This window comes from Saccopteryx bilineata, chromosome 11 (assembly GCF_036850765.1).
Source record: "Saccopteryx bilineata isolate mSacBil1 chromosome 11, mSacBil1_pri_phased_curated, whole genome shotgun sequence".
NCBI lineage: Eukaryota > Metazoa > Chordata > Mammalia > Chiroptera > Emballonuridae > Saccopteryx > Saccopteryx bilineata.
The window spans coordinates 378,894-405,704 of NC_089500.1; the positions used below are offsets into that span (position 1 = coordinate 378,894).

At 44.8% G+C, this 26,811-nt stretch overlaps 1 protein-coding gene across 5 annotated transcripts; it reads right to left on the reverse strand.

Moving 5' to 3' along the window:
• Positions 1-4,668: 4,668 nt before the first annotated feature.
• Positions 4,669-26,668, reverse strand: ADNP2 (ADNP homeobox 2). Of its 5 annotated transcripts, none has more exons than XM_066246311.1 (5): positions 26,554-26,621; positions 19,716-19,839; positions 15,477-15,597; positions 10,520-10,609; positions 4,669-8,190 (listed from the first exon to the last, which is right to left on the reverse strand). In XM_066246311.1, exons 3-5 carry the CDS (start codon positions 15,582-15,584, stop codon positions 4,915-4,917), a joined length of 3,474 nt encoding a protein of 1,157 aa, XP_066102408.1. In that variant the 5' UTR covers positions 15,585-15,597; positions 19,716-19,839; positions 26,554-26,621; the 3' UTR covers positions 4,669-4,914. The 5 variants fall into 5 exon arrangements, with proteins under 5 accessions (XP_066102408.1, XP_066102409.1, XP_066102407.1 ...); XM_066246312.1 differs by lacking the exons at positions 19,716-19,839; positions 26,554-26,621 and adding an exon at positions 24,665-25,055 and having other exon boundaries at positions 4,669-6,929; positions 6,996-8,190; XM_066246310.1 differs by lacking the exon at positions 19,716-19,839 and having other exon boundaries at positions 26,550-26,668.
• Positions 26,669-26,811: the final 143 nt, after the last annotated feature.

Below are 26,811 nucleotides of genomic sequence, written 5' to 3' on the forward strand. Positions count from 1 at the left end.
GCTGCCCTGGACAGAATGGCAGCCTGGCATGCAGATGTTCTGGGTTCGATCCCTGGTCAGAGGAGAAGCAACTATCTGCTTCTCTTCCTCTCCCTCTTCCTTTCTTGCAGCCAGAGGCTTGGTTGGTCTGAGCGTTAGCCTCAGGCACTGATGATAGCTCAATTGGTCTGAGCATCAGCCCCAGAGGTTGGCATGTGGATCCTGGTTGGGGGCATGCAGGAATCTGTCTCACTATCTCCCCTCTTTTCACTTAAAATAATTTTGCTGATAATCTTGAAGTATGCACACAAATAGTGCTTTATTTATTGATTTGAGAGAGACAATGATTTGTTGTTCCACTTACTTATGCATTCATTGGATGCTCTTGTATGTGCCCTGGCCAAGGATTGAACCTACAACGTTGGTGTACTGGAACAATGTTCTAACCAACTGAGCTACCTGGCCAGGGCTCAGTAGTGCTTTCTTTTTACTGAGGAATGGAACATTTGCATGATCTCAAAGTACCTTCCCACATAGGTATTAATTATAAAGGAAAATAGTGTAATTTCACAGTGGAGAAGTCTTTGACAGATACCAGTTAATAAAGTGATCAAAGTGAACATCAGTAATGGGACAAATCAAAAATTTGCACCACCTTAATGGATACAACAGTGTTAATGAAAAATTCTATCAAAAGAAGATATCATTACCAAATGTAGGTAGCAGCTTGTTTTAAATAAATATTAAACTTTATTTTTTAAGATTTTATTTATTGATTTTAGAGAGAGGAGAGAAAGGATGGAGGAAGAGGAACGAGACGCATCAATTTGTTCCTTGTATGTGCCTTGACTGGACAAGCCCAGGGTCTCGCACCTGCAATTTCAGCATTCGAGGTCAATGGTTTATCCATCATGCCACCACAGGTCAGGCGAATATTAAATTTTAAATAAAAGAAAATGAATCATTCTGGCAGTCTTCCTGGTGGTTTCTCCTGCAGATTGCTTGTCCTCATAGGTAGAGGGGAGCTAGCTATTGAGGTGCATTGAGAGGGTAAGGAAAGTCTCTAAACACTTTTCTGCTAATCTCAGTAGTTAAAGTTATGCAGCCAACCTGGATTGAGGCAGACTTCAGAGGACAAAATGAAAAGGCTGTTATAATTATACTTGAAAATATACTGTGTTCTAAACTCTTTACATCTTCCTGTCTATTCTTTCTTTTTATATTTTAGAAACCAGTGGGAGAGCAAGGTATAGATGCCAACTAATCTATGCGTATGCAGGTCACTGCAAGTAAACAGCTTCAAATTAACAATTCAGGTAGCGGCAAAGACCCATTTTCTATTTCTAGTACATGGAAAATACAACATATGATTATACTGAGACCACTTCTTATGAAATACAGAACTCACCTCCTCCCTGCCATTTTGCAAGTGGAAAAACAGGCACAGTAGGGCAAGAACTTGGCATAGGCTCTCAGATGTGGTGGGATAAAGTAAAGCAGTTTATATTCAGAACATCTTAAGTGCTGAGAAATTAGATTGGGTATATTGTTTCAATTATACCAAGTCCCTCAGATATTAAGGGAATTTTGATCCTGGAAAGATATGTTTCAACTGGACAATATGGTGTGTAGATCTAAACATATATTTCAGGATTTATTTCTAAATGAGACTCAAACAGATAAGAACTTTAGATATGGTAATGTCCCCAGTTAAAAATGTTTTATTTATTGATTTTAGAGAGAGGAGCAAGAGAGGGAGAGGGATGGAGGAGGGGAGGGAGAGGAATGAGGGAGGGATGGGGGAGAGAGAGAAAGAGAGAGAGAGAGAGAGAAAGAGAAGCATCAACTTATAGTAGTTGCTTCACTTTAGTTGTTCATTGACTGCTTCTTGTGTGTGCAATGACTGGGCAAGCCTGGGGTTTCAAACCAGCAACCTCAGCTCCAGATCAATGCTTCATCCACTATGCCACCACAGGTCAGGCCCGATAATCTAACTTTATTACTGAATAGATCTACTAAATTTTAAAAGTGAACTGATGTAGTTTTTATGTATTTTAAATAACACATCAAATAAAGGTAAATTAATTTAGAGAAGCTAAAATAGTATGCTACATTTTAACTGAATAGACTTCAAATATGTAATATTTTAAAAGCTGATGCTACTTAGGTAAATATTTTAAAGTATATAACTTTTTGGTAACCAACATATAAAATTTCTAAACATCTTTAATACTTTTAAAAACCTCCACCACTGCCTGACCAGGTGGTGGCACAGTGGATAGAGCGTTGGACTGGGATGCAGAGGACCCAAGTTAGAGACCCCGAGGTCACCAACTTGAGCGCGGGCTCATCTGGTTGGAGCAAAAGCTCACCAGCTTGGACCCAAGGTCGCTGGCTTGAGCAAGGGGTTACTCGGTCTGCTGAAGGCCCGCGGTCAAGGCACATGAGAAAGCAATCAATGAACAACTAAAGTGTTGCAATGCGCAACAAAAAACTAATAATTGATGCTTCTCATCTCTCCGTCCCTGTCTATCCCTCTCTCTGTCTCTGTAAAAAATAATAATAATAAAAACCTCCACCACTAACTATTAATCTGTAGTTGTTTTGCATTTTCAAATAAAAATACAGGGCGGGCAAACGTTGGTATACAGTTGCGCTGTGACATTCTTTGAGTTAATAAAGCTATTGTAATCATTATAACCTGCATGTCTTTTTTTCCATACAAACAACAGTAAACCTACTTTTGCCCACCCCCATATATTCATTTTTTACATTTTCAAAAACTCTCACATGTGCTTTTGGAAGCATATCAGATTTTATCTAAATTTGGCTTATATCAAATTTTATCTAAATTTGTAAACCTAAAACTGTTTTTAATAACCAGTAACTAGCATAACATAAGACTCAGTGTCAAAAGCTGAACTACAGCTAGAATGCAATTAGAGGTCGGAATTCCTTTATCACAGCGATTCTCAGCAGGTCTAATTCTGCCCCCTATGGACACTCGGCAATGACATTTTTGGTTGTCAGGCCTGGGCAGAGGGGAGGTGCTGACCTGCTGCGGGTAGAGGCAGGGATGCTGCTCCAGTCCTGCAACGCACAGGACAATCACCCCTACAATGAGTTATCAAGGCCCCCAATGCCAACAGAAACCCTGTCTGATACCACCATGACTGAAGAAAGGTGGGTTAACCCTGTGGACAACAGCTGTCTGGTTGGGCCTCTTCCACGGTGGCGCTAAGGAGCACAGCCTCCATAAAGGTAAACTCCCTTTGGACAGTCTGAGGGCCACCATTACAACACATCCACATAAGCACCCATATCTATTTTGTGACCCTGGTAATTAACTAGCCCTTTTGGGTTATGATGGCTTATTTTCACAATGACGAGTAATTTTTCTTAGAAAATAAATGTGGTATCTATTTCCATGCTGACATTATTTCTATGACGTTTTCACTGTAAAAGAAGTAGAGTTCTATTTGTAGTGGTATGACAAATTTTAATTCAAAATAGACACTCTGAAAACAATAGGTAAAAAAAAAATAAACTTCAATGAGCTCTTTTTGAATTTACAACAGAGTACACCAACAATCACAGACCAGTTTCACAACTGCCTCAAAAATGCACACTATAGCAATTACATGCAAGTATTATATTTTAAATCCATATAACATAATCTTATTTCCCAGAGACTGTCATATCCTCTAAATATATTGGATAGGGGCCTCTGCTGAGTGTCACCAGCAGTAAGTATGACTTTAAGGTCTAACCTGGCTGGTCTCCATTACTGGTTCTGGTGCTTTCAGTTCTTTTACATTTTATCTGCAAAAACAAAACAAAACAAAAACCCAGGGTTTAACTGTCTAAAAAATGATAACATGATGGAGTTCATTAGCAATACCTGCCCCATTAGCCAGACACTGGGCTATGAAATGCCCATTTCCCTGGTATAAACATGCTGACTTCTAGGAAACTGTCAAAAACCAATTGCCCAAACACAGAACTCAGTCTTGATCTAATAACTGCCCCTTGTCCCTGAAAACCTATGTTTATATTTCAGTCTCCATACTCAGGGATAAGAATTTTATTCCTCAGTAATATGGTCCTTCCCACTCACTGGTTTCTGACTAGCTAGGTCAGTAGGAGAGTCTGTGAATGTATTTTCAGTGTTTATTCTAAAGGCACTAAAGACTTATTGTCTTACCTTTGAATGGAAACATGACATATCACCATGTCAGAAAGAGGGCGAAGCATACACTGAAAAGTGTTTCTATACCTACAGAATTACTTTATTTGTAAAATAACTCTTGACCTATGAGCTAAAATACTAGACTTCAGGTTCAGTATATTTTTTAACAAACGAAAACATTTGGTTTTCTGAGTTATGATCAAATACGGCTAAGACAAACCTGAAAAAAATGAAAATTATAATCTAATAAGCAAATATCTTAGAAGTGATCAGCAGAGTGAACGCCATGCGCTCTCAGGCGCCGCACACGTCACAGAGTCTGTGCTCACATTCATGGCAACATTTGCAGCTACATGTGGAGATCAGGGAGACCAAAGCTTTAATTTGCAGTTAATTAAGTATTCTGAAACAAGCTGAAATTTCCTTAAATGAAAAATAACAAACATATGTAGATTGCAGTTTTTATCATTCGACCCTGACACTACTACGAAAACAAAATGTGCGCAAAATATCAAAAAATTTTATTTACTTGACAGAGGAAAACAACTGAAAATAACTGTGACAAAATCCAAGTGCAGGAATAATAACTAAAAGAACTATCACTTCATATGGAAACCTTGCTGAGCACCTGAAATACATCTAAAGAGCAGCATAAAGACCACTGAAACTGACTTGTTCAAGATACAGTGAAGAAAATAACATTTTAAAAAATCTCAATTGAAAATTACTAATTTCCTAATTTTTTCTTACAAGTTTTGTGGTTCATACTCAAAATTCAATCTGTGTTTAACATTTTTAAGTTCAGACATATCAAAGCCTAAAAGGACAGAAGGCTTGTGACTTTTTATTGCTTTCATGCAAATATATCTTCTTTTCCCAAAAAATGAAGCCACATCAATTTTCCACACCCACATGAGTGAGGACAGCAGCTCTATTTCCTTTTTACTAGGATATGGTCTCCTGTGGAAATAGTCTTTAAGAAATTGCTTTTTTTCTTCATAAGAACGGTCTTCATATTTCTTGGGGTTTAATGCTAAAATCTGAAGAGCCTCATCATTAACAACAAGTGGTCCCTCTGTCCTGCTTTCGTTTCTCTGTCTTTTAAAAGACACGGCACTCGTCACCTTCTCTGCAGCCGGGGCTGTGTCAGTATTAATGAGCAGAGGCTGCTGCTCCCTGTCTCGCTGGTCTTCTGCCCCACAGTAGCCGTCAGGCAGCTTTCTCTTCACAGAGAAGCTGGAGTCATGGAGCACCTCACCGTTGACCAAAAGCACCTCGCTGTTCTCAATGAAACTCGGCTGGACTTGCAGGTCGGAGGTGCTATCCTTCGGGGCACTTCTGCAGCGCAGCAAGTGGATGGCGATGGCCGCCAGGGTCATGTTTCCAGTGTAAACCCCACAGCAATGGATGCACTTGAAGGCCGGGGATTTCAAAATTGTGTGGACTGTTGGCGTGATGTGGTGCCTGTCCTTCAAATGCAGTTCATATGCCTCAGTTGTCACAAAGGTGCCAAAGCAAAAGGGGCAGGTCAACGCCTGCTTGCTGGGGGTACCGGGCGCACCCTCCGTCTGAGGCCTCACCTTAATGTACACGGGCACAAGCGACTTGGAGTGTATCCCAGCCAGTATTGCCAAGTAGACTTCCCGCTCCCCCAGCTCCTCCTTTGGCAACATGGTAATGAAATCAAGATGGGGAAACAGCAGGTTGCCATTGGCATCTGTATCCAACTGGAAACCTTTGTTACTGTAATCCACAGGTACCTTCTTCTTCCCCAGATGCATGGTCCTGCTGTGCTCGGAGAGACTCCTCAGGTCGTGGAAAGTGCGGGGACAGAACAGGCAGCCCAGGCCGTGCGTCAGGAGGTGCTGCATGAGCTCGCCCTCCAACAGCATGCATTTACAAGAGAGACACCGAGCCGTCTTCTCTCTCATCCACTTCAGAAAGGGCGCACATGCAGCCAGTTTTTCCGGCTCCAGTTTTTCAACAGATTTGGACTCGCTGTGTTTATGAGCCACTTCCATGTGGACCTGGTAGACGTTGGAGGGGAAGAGCTCATTGCAAACTGGACAAGTTTTCCACTGCTTTGCCTGTTTGAGCACGGGGTTCGCCTCTGCCGCAGAAGAGGGCTGAATGAGCATGTTGGGAGCTGTACTCACCACTACTGGAGGAGAGGGCATGCCAGTCATGGGACTGGCCATCTGTGCAGCTACACCCGACTGCAGGAGTTGGATGGGGACTTGGGGTGGGGCAACACCTGCAACGCCTCCAGGTGGCACTGGCAAAGTGACAGATACTGGGGCAAGTGTGTATGTGGGAATCCCGTTCACCTGCTTCCCTGTAGGTATCAGCTGTCTGAGAATGGAACCCGATGTCAGGAAAGTTGTGTTTTGTGAAGCGCCAGGTCTAACAGTCTGATTCACAGGCAGAATATTGGTATTCACAGAGTGGTTAAGTTGCAAGACCCCAGGCCTCACTGGCTGGCTCACAGGAAGAACTCCAGACATGACCGGCTGACTGAGATGCAGCACACCAGAATTCCCACTCTGGCTCACAGGAAGAATGCTGGATGAGACTGCCTGGCTGGGAGAAAGGAGCCCAGGTGGGACTACCTGGCCTGCAGGGAGAACCCGCAGAGGGACTGTCTGTCCAGGAGGCAGTGCTCGTGATGGGACAGTCAGCCCAGTGGGGAGAACCCCTGACGGAGCAGTCTGGCCAATGGGAAGAACCCCAGATTGGACCATCTGGCCAGCAGGGAGAACCCCTGAAGTTGCCGTCTGTCCTGGAGGGATAACCCCAGCAGGGGTCATCTGGCCTGCAGGAAGGACACCAGATGGGACAGTCTGACTCACAGAAATCACCCCTGGTGAGACCGCCTGAAGAACCCCAGGTGTGACAGAGGGACTGACGGGAAGGACAGCGGACCCAACTGGTCTGTTTACTGAAAGAACTCCAGACCCAACTGGTCGGCTTATGGGCCCAACAGGCTGGTTGAGGGGTAAAATCCCTGGGCGGATGGTCTGGTTCATGGGGCGAACACCAGTTCCAACAGACTTACTGAGAGGTCCAATTGGCTGACTCAAGGGCAGCACAGGAGGGTGAGTGGACTGATGAAGTGGGACCCCGTGAGACAGGAAGACAGGCTGCGGTGCGGAGGGTGCCTGAGGGAGGCTGCTCTGGGCCCCGGGCAGGGGGCTGGAGACCAAAGTCACATGGGACTGGACAGGAGCAGGAGGAGAGTGGGTAAGGCTTCCAGATGCGCCAGAGGCCACTGTCACTGGCTGGGCTGTGCCCGGGACTGGCTGGATGGTGGTCTGGCTTTGACTGTTTGGCAGCAAGGGAAGATGAAAGCAAGGGGACGTGGCAGGGACACCAGGAGCACTGCTTGCTGGGATGGGCACATGTGCAGCAGCTGGTTTGGGAGCAATATGCATTTGCTTCAAAAGTCCAGTCTTCTTAATGTGCTCTGAAATCACGGACCTTAGCTTATTTTCCAAGTCCCTGTGTATATCTGACGTCAGAATATGATACATTAATGCATCCTGGCTGCTGGCATTGGCGTTGCATTTTTTACAGTAATACTTGTCAGAGGGCGGCATCATCTCTGCAGAAGGGGGATCATCAGTCTTGGGGGGCTCACCCATTTCCTCAATTCGCAGGCCAAAATAGGAGTTAATTAAGTAGTGAAAATGGGCTACCAGCACGTGCTTCTTCATGCTATAGTACAGCGTGTTTGAAAAGTTACACTTCAAGCAGGTAAAACTGATGACGTCACTCCTAGACGACTTCGCCTCCCCTAAGATGCTCACTGTGTAGTTCTGGACTTTCCGCACAGGTGCGTGGAACATCCGGAAGTGCCGCCCCACCACTCGGGGCTGAGAGCAAAACACACAGTTAGGGCAAGGGATCACCAACTCCTGGTCAATTTCGTCTTCATGGTAGCGATGTAAATGATTTTTGAATGAACTGAGCACTTTTGTAGAGTACTTACAGAGGCCACAACAGTACGGTTTTGTACGGTATCTCTGTTAAAAGAAAAAGTCAAGCATCATTTTAATAAAGCTGTCCAACACCCTCTGCAGGTCACAAGTATCTGACTCTTTTTCTCCGAATGTGCTAGATAATTTAACACTATCACCCCTCAGAGGACACTGAGTTCTAAGCCAGGGCAAAATTTTTCTTAAAGGTCCAGAGAGCCAATGTTTTAGGCTTTGAGGGACACCCAATAGCTCCAGTGGTGACTGCTCAGCACTGCCTGGTAAGACAAAAGCACCCACGGATAACACGAAATCCATAAGCACAGCTTTGTGCCAATAAAACTACACATTCTTTCAAATTTCACATCATTTTCATGTCACAAAAGAGTATTATTTTCATTTTTTCTTTTCAAACATTTAAAATTTTAACAACTATTCTTAGCTTATAGTCTGTACAAACACATGATGTGACCTGTTTCTAAACCATCCACTAAAACCACAGATCTTATGATTTAGTCCTACACTTTGAATTAAGTACATCAATGAAAATAAACTCATTTAGTTCTCTGCAAAGATAGCTATTTTCTCCCCTTCTCATCCTATTTCTCTAATCTTGTTTCTAGTCCAAATTCTAAAACCTCTGGAATTTATCTACAAACAACCTAACTTGCAAACTGTGAAATCCATCATTCCTACCTTTTATTCCCCCCATTTCTATTCTTAGAAAGATAAGAACCAGGCCCTGGCCGGTTGGCTCAGTGGCAGAGCGTCGGCCTGGCGTGCGAGGGACCCGGGTTCGATTCCTGGCCAGGGCACATAGGAGAAGCGCCCATTTGCTTCTCCACCCCTCCCTCCCTCCTTCCTCTCTGTCTCTCTCTTCCCCTCCCGCAGCCAAGGCTCCATTGGAGCAAAGATGGCCCGGGTGCTGGGGATGGCTCCTTGGCCTCTGCCCCAGGCGCTAGAGTGGCTCTGGTCGCGGCAGAGCGATGCCCCGGAGGGGCAGAGCATCGCCCCCTGGTGGGCAGAGTGTCGCCCCTGGTGGGCGTGCTGGGTGGATCCTGGTCTGGCGCATGCGGGAGTCTGTCTGACTGTCTCTCCCCGTTTCCAGCTTCAGAAAATTAAAAAAAAGAAAAAGAAAGATAAGAACCAAACAGTGCTCCCTAGGTATAAGAATCCAATAAACTATGTAACAAATGGGAAAGCAGCAGGGACTACCCCTAAGTCACCACCAATAATTCTGAGGTAAGCTTCAGGCTGCAGAATACAGTGCTGACAATACGGACTTTTTCTTTAAGGTGTATGTGCGGGAATTCAACAAGCTCCGGGGGTAAGCACAAACATTGAAGCCACTCTGGCCAGCGGAGGAGTGTGATGCAGTAAACCACTGATGTGTGATGACGTGAGAGGAGTGAGCCCTCTGGTCTCATGAGTCTCCAGACCCCAGTGCGGTGAACCACAGAACACCTGGCCCAGTTCCGCAGAAGACAGCGAGACCTGGACAGACTGAACATTCCATAGAAGTCCCACTGAGGGCTATGCAGGGACTGCCCCATGCGCAGGCACTGCTCCTTGTTACACTTTGTCCACAGGTCAGCCCCTCTCCCAGATCTGCACATTCATGATCAGTCTCTCATACACCAGTGTCCAAATTCTGTGACTGTCACCTTCTCTCTCCTACTCACACTCTTCATCCTCTTAGGCCACAGGGCAGAGAAATCATCCAAATACATTCCATAATATGTCACTACTTCTCTGCAATTAGCAAAACCCCAGGTTCCAGCATTTCTGGTAGGATCTATAATAAACCCAGGGCAACAGACTACCACAGACTAAAAACCCCATATTTCAAAGATTCTGAGAGACTTTTTTTTCATACATTAATATCCCTGAAATCTGGGAATACTTTACAAATGATGACTCAGTGGTACACAGTTTAAGTGAAGTAGTTTAGTTTTATTCAGGGTTTCTTAAAAAATGGTGTCTCATATTCAATGAAATACTGTATTAAATACCAAGATAGTCAGCAAAAATCATACTCAATGAAAGCGCCAACAGAACTCACTAATAACTGTTATTAGTTAGTGTGGGACAGATCTCTGGATCTGGGGAGAAAATGTCTTAAATATGACACCAGAAATAGGATCCATTAAAGGAAAAATAATAAACTAGACTTCATTGAAGTAAGAATGCCTCTGCTTTTTAAAAGATGCTGTTTAAAAATAAAAAGAGAAGCCATGGGCGGGGAGATAAGTCTTCTCAGGCCACACCCCGTGCCACTCACTCACCAGCAGCCCCAGCACAGGTCATGTCCTTCAGGACTGAATTGATCCTTACCCTCAACTTCTGAGAAACATAAAGCAAATACAAAAATACATACCACTTTCTTTCCAGAAGGTTCCCAGAGAGAAATATCTCCCCATGATGTGTTATAAAAGTACTTCTCTCCTGGATCAAAGCCTTTAAGGTCCTTTAAAAAGAGGAAAAAAGAGAGAAATCATTATGCAACTTCAGCAAAGAAGTATTTAATTACAACATGATGGGATTACTTGGCACCAAGAAATCTACACAGGAAAAGTGAAATGAAAATGCAACCCATGAGCAGACTGTGACACAGCACTCATTAAGTGTGAGACTTGAGGAAAAGGTCCAGTAATCCAAGTTAAAATTATACTTTTATTAGAAATAGCCTGACCAGGTGGTGGCGCAGCGGATAAAGCGTCAGACTGGGATGCAGAGGACCCAGGTTCGAGACCCCGAGGTCACCAGCTTGAGCGCGGGCTCATCTGGTTTGAGCAAAAGCCCACCAGCTTGAACCCAAGGTCACTGACTCCAGCAAGGGGCTACTCGGTCTGCTGAAGGCCTGCAGTCAAGGCACATATGAGAAAGCAATCAATGAACAACTAAGGTGTTGCAACGCGCAATGAAAAACTAATGATTGGCCCTGGCCAGATGGCTCAGTGGTAGAGTGTCGGCCCGGCGTGCAGAAGTCCCAGGTTCAATTCCCGGCCAGGGCACACAGGGGAAGCGCCCATCTGCTTCTCCACCCCTCCCCCTCTCCTTCCTCTCTGTCTCTCTCTTCCCCTCCCGCAGCCAAGGCTCCATTGGAGCAAAGATGGCCCGGGTGCTGAGGATGGCTCTGTGGCCTCTGCCTCAGGCACTAGAGTGGCTCTGGTCGCAACAGAGCGACGCCCCCGGAGGGGCAGAGCATCGCCCCCTGGTGGGCAGAGCGTCGCCCCCTGGTGGGCGTGCCGGGTGGATCCCGGTCCAGCGCATGCGGGAGTCTGTCTCTCCCCGTTTCCAGCTTCAGAAAAAAAAAGAGTGAAAAAAAAAATTAATGATTGATGCTTCTCATCTTTCTCCATTCCTGTCTGTCTGTCCCTGTAGATCCCTCTCTCTGATTCACACTCTGTCTCTGTAATAAATAAATAAATAAATAAATAAAAAAGAAATAGATGACATTTCCCACAAGTAATTTTTAGAAGAGAGAAACAACATTAGTGCACACCACCTTCCATCAGTGGCGAGGACTTTGGGAAGAATCTCAGGATGCTGGGCTTATGAAGTGGGAGCTCCAAGTACGTGAGGACCAAGGACAACAGGCATTGGCTTTGGGAGGGCCATGCTGACCAGGGTGGTGGAGTAACTGAGAATCTAGCACAAAGATGCTATGGAGTCCAGACTGAGTCCTGGTTCTAACAAACCAATTATAAAAAATATTTGGCAAAAAGTGAGAGAAATATGAATATAAAATGAATGATAGATAAGACAAACATTTAATGACTCAGAAAGATGAAGGTAACCAAAAAAAGCAAAGTAATAAAAAAAGCACGATCAATATAAGCTCATTGTGGTTAAAGACTATACATATATACATGCATTTAGACACACAAAAAGAAGGCTAAATATAAGATGTTAATAATGGTAATCTCTAGCCTGACCAGGTGGTGGCAAAATGGATAGAGCATCAACCTGGGACGCAGAGGACACAATTCTGATCGCAGTACAATCAATAACATAGTAAGGTCATTGTCTTCTTATCCTTCTTAAGTTTGAAACCCCGAGGTAATGGCTTGAGTAAAAAGGGTCACTGGCTCAGTTGAAGCCCCTAGTCAAAGCACGTATGAGAAAGCAATCAATGAACAACACAGTGTCACAACTATAAGTTGATGCTTCTCATCTCTCTTCCTCTCTGTCTATCCCTGTCTCTTTCACTTAAAAAAAAAAAAAAAAAAAGCCTGACCTGTGGTGGCACAGTTGATAAAGTGTCGACCTGGAACGCTGAGGTCACCGGTTCAGAACCCTGCACTTGTCTGGTCAAGGCATTATACGGGAGTTGATGCTTCCTGCTCCTCCCCACTTTCTCTCTCTCTTTCTCTCTCTCATACTCTCTACTCTCTCTCCTCTCTAAAATGAATAAATTTTTCCCCCCAGATTCTGTCTTTATTTACAATATATTTAAACCGCAGTGGTCTCGTTAGCTGGTCTCATTAGCAATGGGACAGCAGATGGCAGCGCCGACCCCGAGGCTGGTGGGTGCATCTCCCGCCCAGGACCTGGGGCCGAGCAGCGAGCTGGAGATGTCTGCAGTCTGGATGGTTTTACACTCCTTCAACCCCACTTTCCACACCACTCGGACGCTCTCCTCAGACAGTGTAAAATGAATAAATTTTAAAAAATTAAAAAAAAAAAAAAGAAATTGCTCTCTACTTGGGTTTTATTTTCATTGATTCATTAAAAAATATTTGTTAGGCCCTGGCCAGTTGGCTCAGTGGTAGAGCGCCGGCCTGGTGTGCAGGAGTCCTGGGTTCGATTCCCGGCCAGGGCACACAGGAGAAGTGCCCATCTGCTTCTCCACCCCTCCCCCTCTCTTTCCTCTCTGTCTGTCTCTCTCTTCCCCTCCCACAGCCAAGGCTCCATTGGAGCAAAGTTGGCCCGGGCGCTGAGGATGGCTCCATGGCCTCTGCCTCGGGCGCTAGAATGGCTCTGGTTGCAACAGAGCAACGCCCCACACGGGCAGAGCATCGCCGGGTAGATCCTGGTCGGGTGCATGTGGGAGTCTGTCTGATTGCGTCCCCGTTTCCAACTTCAGAAAAATACAAAAAAATAAATAAAAAATTTGTTGTCTAATCTGTGGTGCAGTAGATAAAACATCGACCTGGAATGCTTGAGGGCTCCAATGACCCTTTGCTCAGTCAAGGTACACTGAGAAGCAACTACTATGAGTTGCTGCTTCCTGCTTCTCCCTTCTCTCTCTTTCTTTCCTCTCTCTAAAATAAATAAAATGTTAAAATGTGCGTCTCTGTGTGTGTATACATATATTGCTCACAACAATTAGGGGATATTTTATTGCTTCATATTCATTTTGAAATATCCCCTAATTGTTGTGAGCAATGTATATATACATATACATATATATTTAAGTGTTCATGTGCCAGACACAATTCTGATCACAGTACAATCAATAACATAGTAAGGCCATTATCTTCTTATCCTTACATGTAGAAAACAGATAATAAATGAGTAATTTCAGGTTCTCGTGAGCTTTGAAGAAAAACAGAGCAGGTAGGAGAACAGAATACAGAGGAGAGGGCAACATCTTAAAAGGGAAGAGCTCTCTGGGGTGGTAATGTTTGAGCAGAGAACCTTACAGGGCCCTTTGGAAATTAACATTTGTCTACTAGGTGACCATTAATGAGAATCCTGGTAATTAATTAGTCTTTCAGTATCAGACTGACTTTTTAAACACTGATTTGTTGTTTTGCTTAGTAGAATATTCACTGGTTGCTTTCCTCATATGCCTTGACCAGGGATTAAAACCACAATATTGGCATATTGGGACAATGTTCTCACCAACTAAGCTCCCCAGTCAGAGCTCAGACTGCCTTTTTATAAATAAAATCAATCTGGTTGAAAGTTTGCAATTTGAAAATTAAGAAATTAAAATCTTTCTAGGCTAATAATACCTTGAATCAAATTCTACACCTTTAAAAAATTCAAAGCTGACAAGGTCCCCATTTGGATAGTTATAAATAAAACATGCATAGATATCAATGGCTATAAAGCTACACAGCATGCCTTATTTAACATTTTTAAATTTTTTTCCCATTGATTTGAGGGGGGAACGGGAGAGAGAGGTGGAGAGAAGGAAGGGAGAGGGAGAGAGACAGAGGAAGGACACACATTAACCTATTCTTTCAGCTAGTTAATCCATCTAGTTGTGCATTCAAATGATTGCTTCTCATTCTCATAAGGGGGTGAAACCCACAACCTCTGGAGCGCCAGGTTGATGTTTTATCCATTGAGCCACCTGGCCAGGGCTTATTCAACAATTTTTATTTCTTTACTAGATATGCCAGCCATATATTCTCAAGTTACAAGAAAGGATAAAATTATAAGAAAACACAACATCAGTAGTGTGACTATGACCTTAATTTTTAAACTTTTTGAAGACCAAATGTATTAAATTCACAAATCAGAAATAAAAAACACCCTACCACATCATGTATGCATCCTCATTTATTCATTACTCTAAAAAATGCTGGGAAATTAAGCCCCTGGCCAGGGGGCTCAGTTGGATGGAGTGTTGTTCCAATATGCAGGGTGGCCGGTTCAATTCCTGGACAGAGCACACAAGAGACAGATTGATGTTTCTGTCTCTCTCTCTCTCTGTCTCCCTTTCTCTCTCTCTGAAATCAATAAATTAAAAAAAATTACTGGGAGCTCTGGCCGGTTGGCTCAGTGGTAGAGCGTCAGCCTGGTGTTCAGGAGTCCCGGGTTCGATTCCTGGCCAGGGCACACAGGAGAGGCGCCCATCTGCTTCTCCACCCCTCCCTCTCTCCTTCCTCTCTGTCTCTCTCTTCCCCTCCTGCAGCCAAGGCTCCATGGGAGCAAAGTTGGCCCAGGTGCTTAGGGCAGCTCCATAGCCTCCGCCTCAGGCACTAAAATGGCTCCAGTAGCAACAGGGCAACACCCCAGAGCATCATCCCCTGGTAGGCATGCTGGGTGGGTGGATCCTGGTTGGGCCCATGTGGGAGTCTGTCTCTGCCTCCCTGCTTCTCACTTCAGAAAAATACACACACACACACACACACACACACACACACACACACACACATATAACTTGAACAGCTTAAAATAACTCAATTTAAGTCAGAAAGACATAAATTAGAACTAATGATGCTCTCAGGAAGTCATTTCAATTATTAGCAATTTCCATCGTAAGGACTCTTACCTATTCTTCCAAAACTCCCAGTTCAAATCTCAGCTCCAAAAAGCCAACCCCAGCATCTCCATGATCACTGTCTGCTCTTAATCTGCTACTGATGTCCTCTTACCTTCAGTAACTCCTTACAGCTGTCAAGACCAATGTCCACAAGAATTCCTTTCACCTTTTTCCGTACCTTCCTGATGTTGTCAAGATTTTCCACAGGAATTTGAAACATTTTTGAAATTTTCCTTATGAGGAAGAAAACAAAACTATAATAAGTAACAGGGTTGGTAAAACACTAAGAAAAGAGTAACTTTCAACAAATCATGCTCAGTAAATTAGTCAAACACATGCAAAAGAATAAAGTTGACCCTTTCCTTTCTCAGAAGGAAACATAGGCATAAATCTTCATGACCTTGGATTTGGCAATGAATTCTTAGATATTGACACCAAAAGCACCAGCAACAACAAAAAAACTACGATGGACTGCACAAAAATTTAAAACTTTGGTGCTTCAAAGGAAACCATGCAAAAAGCAAAAAGAAAATCCACAAAATAGGAGGAAGGTTTCCAAGTCATATGATAAGAAACTTATACCTGGAATATAAAAATAACTCTAACTTAATAATTAAAAGACAAACAACCCAACCTAAAAACGGTCAAAGGATCTAAATAGCTATTTCTCCAAAGACAATGTACAAATGGCTATTAAGCACATGAAAAAATACTAAACATTAGCCATGTGGAAATGCAAATAGAAACCACAATGAGATAATTACCTTACACCTACTAGGATGGCTGTACTTTTGAAAAAAAGAAAAGAACAAGTGTCTGCAAGGACGCTGGGAAACATCTCTCATACATAACTGGCAGAATGTAAAATTTTATAGCCGGTTTGGAGGAGAGTCTGGTAGCTCCTCAAAAGATTAAACATAGAGGCACCATACGAGCCAGCAATTCTACCAAAGAGAAATGAAAAACATGCATCCAAACAAAAACTTGTACCCTGGCCAGGTAGCTCAGTTGGTTTGAGTGTTGTCCTGGCATGCCAAGGTTGTGGGTTCAATCCCCAGTCAGGGCACAAAAAAGTCAACCAATGAATGCATAGAGAAGTGGAACAACAAACGATGCTTCTCTATCTCTCCCTTCTTCCCTCAAAAAAAATCAAAAAGAAAAAAATATATACAAGAATGTTTACAGTGGTACTATTATTAATAATACCAAAAAGTAGAAATAACCCAAATGTCCATTAACTGATGAACAGATCAAGAAAATGTGGTGCATCTGAACACTGGAATACTATTTGGCCCTGAAAAATGAAGTGCCAACAGAGGCTACAACAACCTAGATGGGCCTTGGGGAACATGACCTTCAGGGACAGGGTCAGACACAAAGGCTCATGTGTTGACTGATTCTATCTACATGAAGTGTTCAGAACAGACAAATTAATGCATAAAATTTTTTATTTATTTATTCATTTTTTTAGAGAGGAGAGAGAGACAGAGAGAGAGAGGAGAGAGAGAGAGAGAGAAGGGGGGGAGGAGCTGAAAGCATCAACTCCCATATGTGCCTTGACCAGGCAAACCCAGGGTTTCGAACTGGCAACCTCAGCATTTCCAGGTCGACGCTTTATCCACTGCGCCACCACAGGTCAGGCCAGAACAGAGAAATTATATGTAGAAGCAGAACGTACAACACTGGCTGCCTAGGACTGAGAAGAACATTTTTTTTGGAAAAACGACAACGTCCTAAAACTGAATGTAGTGATGCTTGAAAACACACTAAAAGCCACTGAATTGGCCCTGGCCGGTTGGCTCAGCGGTAGAGCGTCGGCCTGGCGTGCGGGGGACCCGGGTTCAATTCCCGGCCAGGGCACATAGGAGAAGCGCCCATTTGCTTCTCCACCCCCACCCCCTCCTTCCTCTCTGTCTCTCTCTTCCCCTCCCGCAGCCAAGGCTCCATTGGAGCAAAGATGGCCCGGGCGCTGGGGATGGCTCCTTGGCCTCTGCCCCAGGCGCTAGAGTGGCTCTGGTCACGGCAGAGCGATGCCCCAGAGGGGCAGAGCATCGCCCCCTGGTGGGCAGAGCGTCACCCCTGGTGGGCGTGCCGGGTAGATCCCGGTCGGGCGCATGCGGGAGTCTGTCTGACTGTCTCTCCCCGTTTCCAGCTTCAGAAAAATACAAAAAAAAAAAAAAAAAAAAAAGCCACTGAATTGTAAACCTTTTTTTGAGAGGAAGTGGGAGAGAAGCATCAACTCATTCCACTTAGTTGTGCCATTAATTGCTTCTCATATGAGCCCTGACCAGGGCTCAAACCAGCAACCTCAGCATTGGCGACCCCAGGTTCAAAATGGCAACCTCAGTGCTCCGGGCCAACACTTTATCCACTGTACCACCAGCCAGGGAGCTTTGTACATTTTAAATAAGCAAAATGTCTGGTATATAAATTACATCTCAATAAATGCATTTAAAAAATATCTGAGCCTGACCAGGGATGCGCAGGAACCAGGTTCAAGACCCCGAGGTTGCCAGCTTGAGCGCAGGCTCATCTGGCTTGAGGAAAAAAAAAAAAGCTCACCAGCTTGGACCCAAGGTCACTGGTTCGAGCAAGGGGTTACTTGGTCTGCTGAAGGCCCGCGGTCAAGGCATATATGAGAAAGCAATCAATGAACAACTAAGGTGTTTCAACGAAAAAAAAACCTGATGATTGATGTTTGTCATCTCTCTCTGTTCCTGTCTGTCCCTATCTATCCCTCTCTCTGACTCTCTCTCTATCCCTGTAAAAAAAAAAAAAAGTGTAAAAAAAATATCTAAGAAAGCATAAAATTAAAATAAACCCTGCAATGAAAAGAAGGCACAGGTGTGATCTTAATCCTTTTAATGCATAAAAATAAAAAAATAAATGTGCATATATCAGTTTTTCAACCACCGGTCTGCAGACCAGTCCATTAAAAATTTTGTGACAGCCTGACCAGGTGGTGGTGCAGTGGATAGAGCATCGGACTAGGATGCGGAGGACCCAGTTTTGAGACCCTGAGGTCGTCAGCTTGAGCGAGGGCTCATCTGGTTTGAGCAAAGCTCACCAGCTTGGACCCAACATCGCTGGCTCCAGCAAGGGGTCACTTGGTATGCTGTAGCCCCACAGTCAAGGCACATATGAGAAAACAATCAATGAACTACTAAGGTGTCGCAACGAAAAACAAATGATTGATGCTTCTCAACTCTCTCCGTTCCTGTCTGTCTGTCCCTATCTGAATCTCTCTCTGTAAAAAAAAAAAAAAAAAAAAAAAAAAAAAAAAAAATTGTGACAGTCCACAAAAGAGTTAACCATCATGATGTTGTATGAAGATTATAGACCCAATGATCTTAGTCAAATTCATTTATGCTCAGGGTGATTTCTGCTTTAGTTGTCCCAGAAATAATTCTGTTTTCACAAGTCCCCCTGTAAAAAGGTTGAAAACCACTGGTGTATATTCCATAGCTCTGCCCACTAAAAGACTAAAAGCAGCCTGACCGGGCAGTGGCGCAGTTGATAGAGCGTCGGACTGGGATGCCGAGAACCCAGGTTCGAGACGCCGAGGTCGCCAGCTTGAGCACGGGCTCATCTGGTTTGAGCAAAGCTCAGTAGCTTGGACCCAAGTTTGCTGGCTTGAGCAAGGGGTTACTCGACCTGCTTAAGGCCCACGGTCAAGGCACATATAAGAAAGTAATCAATGAACAACTAAGGTGTCGCTGGGAAAAACTGATGATTGATGCTTCTCATCTCCCTGTTCCTGTCTGTCTGTCCCTATCTATCCCTCTCTGACTCTCTCTCTGTCTCTATAAAAATAAAAAAATAAAAATAAATAAAATTAAAAAGACTAGAAGCAGTTGCACACCCCAGTAGTAGTGAACATTCCTAGGGCTCAAATCTCAATTTCTAAATACCACTTTCCATTAAAAGGGTTCCTTGGAAAAATGTCCAACTCGAGGAGCATGGAAAAGACAAGCTGCTACCTGAACATCTTGTGCCAGAAAATAAGGAAGTTGGTCAAAGAACAGTGGGACAAGTCAAAAGGACTCAAAAAAATCCAGCTTAAAGACAGTCCCACAAATCAAATATGGGACAATTTGAGCATCAAATAAGTAATAATAGTAACAGATTATAGCCTATAGCATTGAATTTTCCAAAGATAATGCAACCTTATCTCCTATACCACGTGTTTTACTTCAAATATGACTTTGACACACCTTCCAAAACATGAGGGCATCTATGTCCCCACCCCCCTTGAACCAGGACAGAAGTTTATGACTGCCTCGCCCAATAAAGTATGGCAGAATTAACGCCACATTACTTCCAAGGCTAGACCACAAAAGCGTACTTCTACCTGTGCTCTGGGGACCATCACACTTGAAATCCACACATCATGTTGTGAAGAAGCTCAATTGGCCCAGAGGTGACTACATGACAATCAGCTATTACACATGGAAGTGAAGATGTCTCTCAGGACCCTGTCAAGACAACCCCAGCCCAAGAGTCTTCAACAGATATTGAGGAACAGAAACAAGCCACCTCCCATACTCCTGCCTGATCTCCTGACCCAAAGAATTATTGAGCTTTTAAAATAAAATGTTTTATTCTACTAAGTTTTGGGGTGATTTGGTAAATAGCAATAACTAAGGCATAAACCACTTGAATATAAACTTAAGACCATGGTGCTATAATTAAATAAACTGAAAGTTTGATGAGAACTGGTATATTTACATGGTTTCCAAGCACCTCCCCAATAAAATACTTATTAACAAAAAAAAGTAACTGACAGAAGTCTGATAGACAAGCCCAAATTAAAAGATATCTTAAAAAACTAGCCTATAATATTCAAATTGTCCAGCTTATACAAGGTAACATTACTCATAGTAGCCAAAATGTGAAAACAATCCACAGGTCCATCAAATGTTGAATGAATCCAGGGGTCCCCAAACTTTTTACACAGGGGGCCAGTTCACTGTCCCTCAGACTGTTGGAGGGCCACCACATACAGTGCTCCTCTCACTGACCACCAATGAAAGAGGCGCTCCTTCCGGAAGTGCTGCGGGGGGCCGGATAAATGGCCTCAAAGGGCCGCATGCAGCCTGCGGGCTGAAGTTTGGGAACGCCTGGATAGACAAATGTGGAATAGCCATTCAATGGAATACTATTTGGCAATGAAAAGAAACTAGGTAATGACCCATGCTATAACATGAATCAATATTTAAAAAAATGATGCTAAGTGAAAGAACCTATAAGAAGTCCTCATTGTCTAATTACATTTATAGGAAACATCCAGAGAGGACAAATTTCCAGAGAGAGAAGGTAGATTGGTTATTGGCTAGTGTGGGAACAGGTACTGACTGCAAATAGACAGATTGGGGAGCAGGGGAGACGCTGGAAACATTGTAATATTAGATTGTGGTAATGGTTGTACAATTCTGTGAACTTAAATATCAATGAATTATACATTTAAAAAAAGAAAGAACATGGAAGTAAAAACTGAAACTGTTCCAGATCAAAAGAAACTACGTAACTAAATACAACATGCAGTCCTATCTAAACTCTTTTACTATAAATGTTACTGGAACAATTGGGAAAACTTCAGTGGTAACAATGTATTGATTTCCTAGCTTGTTGTATTCTGGATATGTAGGAGAATGTTTTTATTTGTAGGAAACAAGACAATATTTGGGGTGATGCAGCATTCTTGTTTGGCAACCTCAAATGATTCAATATGAAGAGCTCTTTGTACTTGCAACTTTCCATAACTTTGCAACTATTTCAAAAAAAGTTTGTTAATGTGTAAACTATAAAAGCTAAAAACAAAATCAGCAAAATTTAAAGAAAACAAAAGCCAGGTAAAATAATGTGCCTATTTTTTATTACCAAAACAATAATTGGCCCTGGCAGATTGGCTCAGTGGTAGAGCATTGGCCCAGTGTGTGGTCGTCCCGGGTTCGATTCCCAGTCAGGGCTCACAGGAGAAGTGCCCATCTGCTTCTCCACCCCTCCTGCTCTTGCTTCTTCCCCTCACTCCTGCAGCCATGGCTTGGTTGGAGTAAGTTGGCCCCAGGCACTAAGGATGGCTCCAGGGCCTCACCTCAGGCATTAAAATAGCTCAGTTGCCAAACAATGGAGCAACAGTCCTAGATGGGTAGAGCCTTGCCCCATGGGGGGCTTACCAGGTGGATCCCGATCAGGGCTCATGTGGGAATCTGTCTCTGTCTTACTCCTTCTCACTTATGAAAAAAAAAACACACTTTTTTTTAAAAGTGAGACAGAGACAGAAGGAGAGACACAGGAAGGGAGAGAGATGAGAAGCATCAACTGGTAGTTGCAGCACTTCAGTTGTTCATTGATTGCTTTTTCATATGTGCCTTGACAGGGGTAGGGGAGGGCTCCAGCTGAGCCAGTGACCCCTTGCTCAAGCCAGTAACCTTTGGGCTCAAGCCAGTGACCATGGGGTCATGTCTGTAATCCCACACTCAAGCTGGATGACCTCGGGGTTTCGAACTTGGGTCCTCCGCATCCCATCCACTGACGCTCCATCCACTGTGGCACTACCTGGTCAGGCTCAATAAAATTGTTAAGACGCTTTCCAGTCAATAAGACTTGCTTGTTTCATATCCTCCCAAAAGTTCCACTATCCTTTCTATCCTAAGGAAGCCAAGTTTATTGCTTGCTATGAAGTCTGACCTTACTTACCTAGCAAGCACTGATATTATTACAAGGTATTGAGAAGAATGGAGAACAGGAATTTGTGGACATTCTGAGCAGTTTTGGGATTGGCTGATTTCATGGGCTGGTTCCTGGAGGCAGCTGCAATGGCTGATTCAGAAGGAGGTACTGTGATTGGGCAACTTTTAGATAGGCTCTGTAGTACCAGTTCAAGGCTTAGGAGCAGAGTTAAGGAACTCTCTTAAATTTGGAGAATAGGAAACTTTTATTCTCAAATGTTAAGTGCTCCTACTCCCTCATCATTGTTACTGTGATTTCCCCAAAACAAACACACAGATCCCTCTTTAATTTACATTTTTAAAAACTTCCCCCTTTTCAGTTTGCTAACTGGTTAAGGATAACAAAAAATAAAACATAAGTACCTTATTTCCCCTTGTATAAGATGCACCTTTTTGGGGAAAAATTTGGGGTCTAAAAACTGGGTGCATCTTATACAGTGGTTGCAGATATTTTTAATTTGCATTTCCTGCTTTTTCGCACTTGCTTTTGTGCTCACTGTTGAAGACAGTGATTTGTCATTCCACACAGATGAAGACAAGCTAATGGATGGGAGTTTTGACAGTGATGAGTTGTATGAATTTTATGATGAATAAAACTTGAGTTCAATAACTATGTAATATTTTTTTTTTCAAATTTCAGGTCCCAAAATTAAGGTGTGTCTTATACATGGGGAAATATGGTAAATTACAAAAGTTTCATAACCTTTCAAGAGCCCCTATTCTATTGTTGCCAATCACTTGTGTAAAAGTAGCTGAGTTTCACAATAATTTATCCATTCTAAGATGTAAGATTCCATACAAAATACCCAGGGGATTAATCAGAACAGAAACTGTTCAATGTTTTCATATTTTAAATCTTCTAATGATGCTGTTCTTCATATATCCTTAGTACTCAGTTAATTCTGTACATAATGTCTGTCAATGCTGTAAATAATGCTCATTAGGAAATAGCAGACTAATGGAGCTGCATTAATCCATCAACTTCACTTCACAGTAAATTACCTTTAATTTCATGGTGTGGGATAGACATGGAACTACAAAAAAGTCCACTGATGTGTACAAGAAATTGTTATTTCCCAAAGCGTCACTTAAAGGGCTTCTTTCGTTGTTGTTTAATATCATGACCATTTAAGAATATTCCATTAATTACACTATGATGGAAAAAATATACTCTTAAAACATAAAGTCAGCCCTTGCCAGTTGGCTCAGTGGATAGAGTGTCATATGCATGTCCTGGGTTTGTTCTCTGGTCAGGGCACACAGGAGAGGCAGCCATCTGCTTTTCTTCCACTCCCTCTCCCCCACCTGTCTCTCTTCTCCTCCCATAGCCAGTGGCTTGACTGATTCGGGTAGCGGCCTCAGGTGCTGAGGTTAGCTAGGTTGATTCGAGCATCTGCCCCAGATGGGTTGCTGGGTAGATCTGGTCAGGGAGCATGCGGAACTCTATCTCCTCTCCTCTCCTCTCCTCTCATTTAAAAATAAAATAACATAAAGCCTTGGCTGGTTGGCTCAGTGGTAGAGCGTCTGCCTGGGGTGTGGATGTCCCTGGTTCGAGTCCCTGTCAGAGCACACAGGAGAAGTGCCCATCTGCTTCTCTACCTCTCCCTTCTCACTTCTCTCTCTCTCTCCTCCTCCCCTCTTGCAGCCATGGCTCCATTAAAGAGAGCTGGCCCTGGGCATTGAAGATGGCTCCATAGTCTCCGCCTCAGGTGCTAAAAAAATGGCTCTGGTTGCATCGGAGCAAGGGCCCAAGATGGGCAAAACACCATCCCCTAGTGGGCTTGCTGGGTGGATTCCTGTAAGGCGCATGCGGGAATCTGTCTCTGCCTCCCCTCCTCTCACTAAAAATATTTTTAGAAACCAATAAAGGCCCTGGCCGGTTGGCTCAGCGGTAGAGCGTCGGCCTGGCGTGCGGGGGACCCGGGTTCGATTCCTGGCCAGGGCACATAGGAGAAGCGCCCATTTGCTTCTCCAACCCCCCCCTCCTTCCTCTCTGTCTCTCTCTTCCCCTCCCGCAGCCAAGGCTCCACTGGAGCAGAGATGGCCCGGGCGCTGGGGATGGCTCTTTGGCCTCTGCCCCAGGCGCTAGAGTGGCTCTGGTCTCGGCAGAGCAACGCCCCAGAGGGGCAGAGCATCGCCCCCTGGTGGGCAGAGCTTCGCCCCTGGTGGGCGTGCCGGGTGGATCCCGGTCGGGCGCATGCGGGAGTCTGTCTGACTGTCTCTCCACGTTTCCAACTTCAGAAAAATACAAAAAAAAAAAAAAACCCAATAAATACAAAATACAAAACATAAAGTCAATCAGATAATAAATACCTTTTAAGTCACAGAACTTTCTTTTGTGTTCCTATGAAATCTAACTTGAGTAGATTTCATAGGAACTTGAGTAGATTTCCTATGAAATTTCACCTGAGAGGCAACAAAACATAGTTGATTTCACCAGCAAGGATTCTTGAGCCATACTACCCAGGTTCAAAGCAGCTCCACAGTTTATTAGCTGTGCAATCTTTGGCAAGCTTATCTCTGGGCCTTAGTTGCCAACCTGTGAAAAGGGCGACTACATACAACTTACCCCATGAAGCTGTTGTGAGGATGAGTTCAACAAGAAAAGCACTGAGGGCCCTGGCTGGTTGGCTCAGCGGTAGAGCATTAGCCTGGCGTGTGGAAGTCCTGGGTTTGATTCCCGGCCAGGGCACACAGGAGAAGTGCCCATCTGCTTCTCCACCCTTCCCCCTCTCCTTCCTTTCTGTCTCTCTCTTCCCCTCCCGCAGCCAAGGCTCCATGGAGCAAAGTTGGCCCGGGTGCTGAGGACGGCTCCATGGCCTCCACCTCAGGTGCTAGAATGGCTCCAGCTGCAATGGAGCAAGGGCCCAGATGGGCAGAGCATTGCCCCCTGGTGGGCATGCCAGATGGATTCCGGTTGGGCGCATGCAGGAGTCTGTAGGACTGCCTCCAGCTTCTAACTTCAGAAAAATACAAAATAAAAGAAAAAGAAAAGCACTGAGTTTACTACTATTGATATATATCTAAAAATCTAAATTAAATGTCCCAAGCATTGACATACAGACCTTAAAAAAACACATATTTGTGCCATACGTAAAAGCAAGATTCAGAAGGTCTGGGTTCAAACAGGCAAATAAATCCCTTGCCAAACATGTGGCCTTCAGCAAGTTATGAGGCTTCCTATTTCCTCATACAAAGGACACTGCCCTAACAGGTGTGTGACAGTGGAGGGCATGAGGAACGCTGGGGACACAGCCCCACAAAGTGACTACAACCATAAGTTCACCAACAGCACACTGCAAACCTGGGTTCAAATTAAAGAGGTGTACCAGGATCTCTTCAGCTAAAAATCGCAGCAGGTCCCCCACAAGCAATCATCCATCCCTAACCCTAAATTCAGCCCTCACACACTTCCCACCTCTAAATCAGACACCTGAACGTGTCCACCCTCGGGACTAGCACCAGTTCCTTTTCTGACACAGACCTGCCTCTTCCCCACTTACAGGACACAGGCTCGACCGAGTGCCCACGCCAACCAGTCAGTCTGCTCTGTGGCCAGCTCTCCAGTAGCAGCTCTGAGTCTCCCCACACAGCTCAACTCCAACCAGAGGTGAAGGCGCGCCCTTCGCGACCCTGCTGTTTCTACGTGGGATCCCTTCACACACGCGCCGCACACCAACGCTTCCCAGACTCCAAGCCCTACTCATCTGATAGAACCTGCGTGCCCTCTCATTCGAGCGAGTCTGAACAGCATTCAGGCAAGTCACATTCAAATGCAAAGAAAACACTTAAAATAGTGAATCATTTGCCATTCTGCAACTGTGCAGTGGCAGTTATAATTTCTGACATTTCAAACCCAAATGTTCGCAGAAATTTTGCAAACAATCTACGTCAACGCAGTCAGCACAGGCACATGAAATGTTAAAATGTTAATGTTAACACCTGCATATCAACCATCCCTATTCACGTCAAACGTCCAGGGGTCAGAGACCAGGGCTGTCAGCTGATGCTCAGAAAGTCTTTTCCTTCTGGAGGAGACACCGCACTAAGGTCTGACTGCCTCTTCGTGGCCACATTTGCAGTCGTTCCCGGGACAGGCTGGGGAAGAACCGGGGCCGTCCTACGCCTCACCCCGCCCCTTGGCTCGTCCCCTCCCCCGGCCGCATCGTCCCCTCCATCGCTCCTCCGCCACCGTCAGCTCCCCGCCCCCCGGCCCAATGTCCCCAGTCCCGACCCTGAACCCCTCCGCCTACCGGGCTCCGCCCCGAGCGACTACCTCCGGCCCCACGTGACGCGGAGAGACGACCGGCACCGTTCGGGCCGCGAACCCGCCGCCCCAAGAACGCCGCGGGACTCGAGGCGGCCGCGGTGTGGGCGGGGCGGGGCGGGGCGACCACAGGGACTTAGCGGGCAGGGCTGGGGGTTGTCGTCGCTGGGCCGGGATGGGGTCGTACCTACCGCTGGGCGCCCGGAGCGCCGCCGCGTTCCCCGCTGCCTTTCGCGCGCCCGCCTCCGCCCCGCGCGGCGGGACCCCCGCCTCGGCGCGCGCCCACCCCCGCGCGATCCTGTCCCCTCCTCCCAGCTCGGCCAGAAAGAGAAAATGGCGCTCGATTTGCCTCCGGAAGTGACGTATACTCATTTGCATATAGGGGCAGCCAGCCAATGGGAGGAGAGGGTGCATGGAGACCCCCCCCTGGGCTAGGCCCCACAGACCCT